At 34.0% G+C, this 6,589-nt stretch overlaps 1 protein-coding gene across 1 annotated transcript; it reads right to left on the bottom strand.

The window, feature by feature from the left end:
• Positions 1-5,471, bottom strand: LOC130051717 (sequestosome-1-like). The gene is made up of 6 exons (XM_056154227.1): positions 4,890-5,471; positions 4,670-4,768; positions 3,284-3,546; positions 1,532-1,733; positions 935-1,330; positions 1-608 (listed from the first exon to the last, which is right to left on the bottom strand). Exons 1-6 carry the CDS (start codon positions 5,056-5,058, stop codon positions 442-444), a joined length of 1,296 nt encoding a protein of 431 aa, XP_056010202.1. The 5' UTR covers positions 5,059-5,471; the 3' UTR covers positions 1-441.
• Between the last annotated feature and the right edge of the window lie 1,118 nt (positions 5,472-6,589).

Raw genomic sequence — 6,589 nt, 5'->3', positions numbered from 1 at the left:
TTTCATTTTCAAAATCCAAATTTTATTCACAGAAATACCATGAAAATTAATATCTATACACAAATATATGCAAAAACCACATGAAAGAGTAACTGAATATTGGCCAGTTTATATATACCTAATATTTGGGGCATAATCCTTGTTATTTGTCAGATCTGCAAAACCATTCCATAAAAAAAATATATTGAAGCCATAAACTAATACAACAATCAATTATATTGTACATTCTTTTGAATAACAATGTCTCAGAAGTCACCAATAGAGAAAAGTTTTAGCATAATACATGTACATGTAGTAACATAAATGGAGACAAAAAATAAACTGGTATTGAAACAAGAACAGAAAATCAACACTTAAATTTTACGATGATCCTTAAGGTTAAAAGTATCTAAAAACATTTAAAAGCTAGATCTCTGTTCACAAGATGCTCTGTATACACATTCAGGCCATGTAGCTTCCATCCGAGGTAACCTTAGCCTTGGTCTGAATGGAATCCAACACCTGACTGATGTTGCCATCTTTCTCCTCCAGAAGGCGCTGCAACCATCCTCCCTCATTGTGGAAACCCATTCCCAGCATCTGTTGCAGGGCAGTGGCAATCGTAGGATCTGAAAGAAATGTTGTTTAGTATGTCAGTGTGTAAACAAAATTTTCAAAATTTGTACACATTGACTGCATGAAAAAGATTTACTCTGAACTAGTTGCAGAACTGTAGCTATCTGGGGGGAAAATGGGTCTATCCCAATTTCCCCCCAGACTGGTACAGCTAAACATGTGTTTATAGTGTGGATCTTTATTTTTGTGATCTTGTAGTATCCAATTTAATTTGATTTAATTTAATTTAATTTTCATGACAAGACCACCTTATGAATTTATGTAAAAATAAAATCCTCATAAAGGTGATTCACAATATTGTAACTAAACATCTAATTACCTGTGGGAGGATAGATCAGCTGGACTGGAGGAGGCTGAACTGGAGCAGCGGCCATGGGGGTGGGCCTTGGACCTGAGTTATCACCATCCTCCAAGATGGTCCAGGTCTCCAAGTCCTTGTATACAGTCTCTGGGTTGCTTCCTTTGCTGGTGGATGGACCATCAGTCTCTGGTTTGTCAGCATTGTCAGTGGCCATTGGAGTTGTCTCCTCTGGAGCCTTCTGACTCTCTGGTTCAGGTTCTGGTTTATCAGATTCCATTTTCTCCTCCTGCTCTCCCTTCTTTCCACACTTCCCTTGTCCGCATCTTCCACCTTTTCTTCCTCTGCATTTACTGCCTTGGCCCCATGCTGGACATCTTCGTCCTCCATGTTCCACATCCACTTCAACATCGATACCTGTGTAAGAGGAAACAGCTTTAGTTCATAAGCCAGTTGCAACTTTGTTCAAAATCAATGTCAGACAGAATTTGGAAGTTCCATAAACATATTCGTAATTTTGAGATAGAATAAATCAATGATCATCTTGCTCCAATGTATTATCTGGTAAATTCTTGATTTATTTTAAATTCAAGTGAATAGAACATGATGGCTGCTGACCTAGTGGATCCAGCATGGCAGCCACAGACTGACCAACAGACTGTAGGAACTCCTCCGGGTTGCAGGAGTTCTCACATTTGGGTTCATTTGATGCCTTTTCCTCAGTATTTCTCTGGGTATTCCATGGGCAACCTGCATTTTCTCTGTTCTGCTGTCTTCTAGCCATTCTTTCCATCCACCGGAAGAAATGTGGAGGGGCACACTGTAAATATTTCATTTTTGGAATAAGGAGTTTTCATTAATGTGGATTTTTTGGCATTTTTGGTAGAGTTGCAAGGAAGTTCACTGAAATGATGATTGCCAAAGTATAAAGCACACGACTTACATTGCAATATTCTACATGAGCTTTATACTATTTTAGCCCATATGTGAACCTAGGGTAACTCCATATTTGAACTATTATGGATTCAAAGTAGAAAAATTGTATTTTAAAATTTCTATTTGACACTAGTTTAATTCGATCAATTATCAAAGAAAATACACCAGCATATATTGCAGACTTTTTACTAGTAAAGAAGTAAATTTATACGTCAACATAAGAAAATTGCACATTTTCATTATACAGCATAATAAAAATACATAATAATTGGTTAAAATGACAGAATCTTAATTTTAGAAGTTTTAAAAAAACTGCTACTTTTAAAATACATACGAATTAAGGACACTTGATACAAAAAAAAAAAAAAAATGGATGCATTGGTTGATAAATATAGATATTTTTTGTTTATTTTGGTTGTAATAAGAAGGGACTTGTGACTTGTAAATTTTCTATGATGTTCAAAAGTTGAAATATACTAACCCTCCTTCTATATAACTCATTACAAATTTTATCTTGTAATGTTTTTGACTTGAGATATCATGGGAATAAATTACATTCCATATGGTACATTTTATTCATTTTACTTATAAAAACCATGAATTTAATTTTCATCAATTCTGAAAAAGTTGTTTGTAGCAAGACATGTTGTGAATTGTGGATATCAGAGAAATCATTGCATAACAGACATACAAAAGAGAAAATACCAGCATAGGAGTTATCACCCTTGACAACATTTTTTATATTTTTTGATATAAGAAATAAAAACTTTAATTTACCAAATTTTTAATGTACCCAGTGAAAAGAATTCCTACAAACAATACATTTCTACTATGCACAGTTTGATTAATTACAGATTTTGCAAAATCCTATGATGTCCCATGAGGCTGGATTTTCCTTAAGTTTATAAATGAATTTATTCCCAGTGGTTGATATATCTAATATTTCAACTATGACCATTGCATTGAGTGAGAAGAAGTTTTTGTCATTAATATGATAACATAATGCACTACTTGAATTTTGTCAATTTGACTTAAAAATACTGCAGACTGTAGTTCTTTCGATTGATCGATGATTTTCAGTGAATTTTTTATTTAGTTGTTTTGATCATGACATGTTTTAAAACACATATACTATACTGTAGTAAATCTTGACTGTATTGTTTACAAATTATGACAAAATTGTGATTTAATTTCAGTCATTTTTATGATGTTATAGTATTATTCTTAATATTTCTAAATAGCTAATCAATTGCAGTAGAATTTTTAACATCATATTAGTTTGACTATGGAAATGTAGGATTTCATCACAATCTAAAGACTCAATATTTAGAGCAAAATAAATTTCCTAACTATGCTAAGAATTGGTACATACACAGTACATAATGATACAGTAACACATTAAGTTTCCCTAGTTGGAGTACTTTTAATACTTACTGGTGGTCCTTGGCCATGAGGTCCATGTCTTGGGGGACCGCAGAAGGGGAAGCCAAATCCTTGGGTTGGGGTATCATACATAATGAAGTTGTGCTCAGCGTGGATTCCCTTCGACTCGCATGTCTGACACAGGTCATAATCAGGACAGATAGTGCACTTGTACCGCCTTCCAATCACTTTTCCTTCGCAGCCATCACAGACAATTCCTGGATGCTCCTGGGGAGGGACATTTCCAATTGGATTGCTATTTGTGGACTGGGTAGCTATGAAAGTGAGCATGTGTACGTGTATTTACAATATGGAACTTATTACATACATGAGGAAACTTTTTTCTTACTATATTATTTTTCTATATTTAATACTTACCAATTATTTGAGGTCAAATTAGAATAACTTGTACACCATTCACTACATTATCTGTAATTTCTTGCCTCAGACTATCAATTCTTTACTGAACACCCATACATATCATACAACTGTAAGAATCACCTCCCAGGTTTTCATTCTCCTCTTATGATGGATTATATAATGAGTACTATAAGTTGCTATTTAATTCTCTCCAAATGCTGGTCATTTGAAGCTTTAAAAATCATTACAAATAAATTGGTATGTATTAGAACTTGCGTCCAAACATTTCATAATATTTAAATGCTTTCCATTTCATAATACTTTAAACAAAAGGTATTTTTTAATCCACTACCCTAATGCGTTACCGTTAAAACTCAGTTTGCAAAATTAACCAGCATTAAAAAATCTGATTCATGATTTCCCCTAAATTTTGTTTTTCACTTTTACTGTCTAATGTGTTTAAAAGGTTTCACCAAAAAATAAGGTTATACATTATCACAGAAAGCTCATTTTAGAGAAGTTATCATTATGTTATTCAACTGTTTATGAAGTTTTCCAAAAAAATGGATATCAATCTAAGTTTATTATAATTCTTATCACATTTCAAGTATTCTTAAATGTGTCATCTAAACGTTTTTAACACCTTTGTGACTGTGCAAAATTGAGATGCTTTAAATTACAAAATTAACATTTCACTGGTTTATTTGTAAATATAAAAAGACTCAATTCTTTGTTTACATAGCATCGAGTTTGGGCTAAAATATTGCTCTTATCCTTACATTCAGAAGGTCAAAATTTTGGCTGTCAACATTAAATGAGTTATATTTTTAATGTTTAGCATAAAAGGGAAACATATTTTTTTCAAAATATGTGAACCAGTCCCTTTAACAGTCACAAATAAGAAATGAGAAGATAGCTATTTATAGCTGAAAACATTTTATGGTATTGCAATGTACAAGTACATGTATGTGTAAAATTAGAAGGAAGTTTTCTTCTTTACAATTTTCTGACAAGTAATGATTAGTCTAATTAACTTACTAGGTCTGATGAAAACACGGAAAAGTCCATTGTCAACAAATCCCAAGGCCTCCAGCAACTCCTCTCCAGTAGAAAAGGCAATCAAATCTCCATCCTCATCTAAAATAGTGTTACAAAAGCCGCTATAAAAACAGTTATACAACCGGGACCAACATTTAGAACATGCATCTAGCTGTATAGAAACACCATCTGACATAACAAATGTTGCACTTAAACTTACCTTTCCAATACAGGGAAAAATTCCCACGAGCAAGACCTGGAAAAATCTCGGCAATTTTCTTCTGCAGGTAATCAAAACTGCTTGACACGTCTGTCGGGACCGTGAAGCGCCGAATTTCAGCCTTCTCGTCTCCTCCTTTCATCAAAAAAGCTTTTACAGTCAACGACATTTTGAGTTGATTCCCTCGATGACAACTAGTATATTCTTCAGAAACAGTTTCTTTGAACTATTTTCTTCCTGTTTTTGGTTTTCTCTACAGCGCAAGTTTGATAATGGAGGCACAACCTGCTTTTTATAAGAGCTGTCAAATTTACAAAATCATGGTCATGTGACTGCGCAACCAAAACATTTCGTCATGTCATAGTTATTTTTAGAATACTAGAAAGTTCCTTTGCATATCAGCATGATAAATGTTATTTTGGGGGTTTCCGCTACCGCTTCTCAAAATCTCCTGAAAAATCCTGTTCGGAATTTATTGGAAGCTAATATCATGACATGAAATAATCAACATTCATCTTTTAAAAGGAGCTCCCATATGAGCTGAAAATGTTCAAATTCTATTTTCCTTTTGTGTGTAGATTGCTTAAAGTAAAAAATACCATGTTTAAAACAAAATGAAATGTGATAAACATACAGAATAAGGTAACTCCATACTCGCATATACAATATCTGATAAAAGTATATAGAGTGTATTTATTTCCATTTATTAGAGTTAAAACGAATAAAGTATATTGGTCATCACTCTTTGGAAGATGCGAGACATACATAAAAAGAACCACCCCATATATATCAACGTCAGAAAATTGCCATTTTCCTTCAATGTTCAGCATTATCAACATTTCACAAACACTGGTTATACAACGATATGTTAGTGTTCATAATAGTTTCAACATTCTTCTTTATGAAACAAGACAAAACATATACAAGCATACAAAACAAATGAAATACATATATAAGATACAATGTACATAATATATGGTTATTATTTTACCATGGAATCAAAATAGATACAGTGGCCTATATGTCAAAATATTGTAGCTATTGATTTACATATGAATTTTTTGTTGATTTATTTATTTCATCTTCATAATGTCAAGATTTTCACAGCATAATTTCAAGAGACGGGATAATACAATACTGCGTATGAAACATATTTGGTACAGTGTGTGTACATAATCCAGATATTTTTTTTAAACGCCACGCTGCCACAATGAGTCCACACAGGCCCGTAGGCAGGATTTTTCAAGGGGGGTTACATAGACTCGCAACGCGAGTCTATCACCTCGCACCGCGAGGTGCCACTACGGCAGGGCTCTGGGGTATTTGGTGCAAAATCCTGCAATCTAGCAATTTCCTGGCACTTAATTTGAATTTTGGAATCATGCCTTTTTTACTATGAATTTTCATGATTTTCATAAAAAATCCCGACTTTAATAGTCACAATTCAAACAAAATGCCGACTTTAATAGTGCTTAGTAGTTTTCAAGGGGGGGTTCGTACGAACCCCACGAACCCCACCCCCACCCCCCCCCCCCCCCACCCCTGGCTACGGGTGTGCCACACATATCCGACTCATTGGGCAGCTCTATTAGAGAACAGGACCCTCTGAATAGTGGCTCAGTTTAGATATGACACAAATACATATAATGCACAGATATACATATGTATACATGCATATGCACAGATGCATGTATACATAT

Source organism: Ostrea edulis, chromosome 2, assembly GCF_947568905.1.
Source record: "Ostrea edulis chromosome 2, xbOstEdul1.1, whole genome shotgun sequence".
Classification (NCBI taxonomy): domain Eukaryota; kingdom Metazoa; phylum Mollusca; class Bivalvia; order Ostreida; family Ostreidae; genus Ostrea; species Ostrea edulis.
The sequence above is the reverse complement of the archived record's forward strand: the minus strand, read 5'-3'. Positions and strand labels throughout refer to the sequence as shown.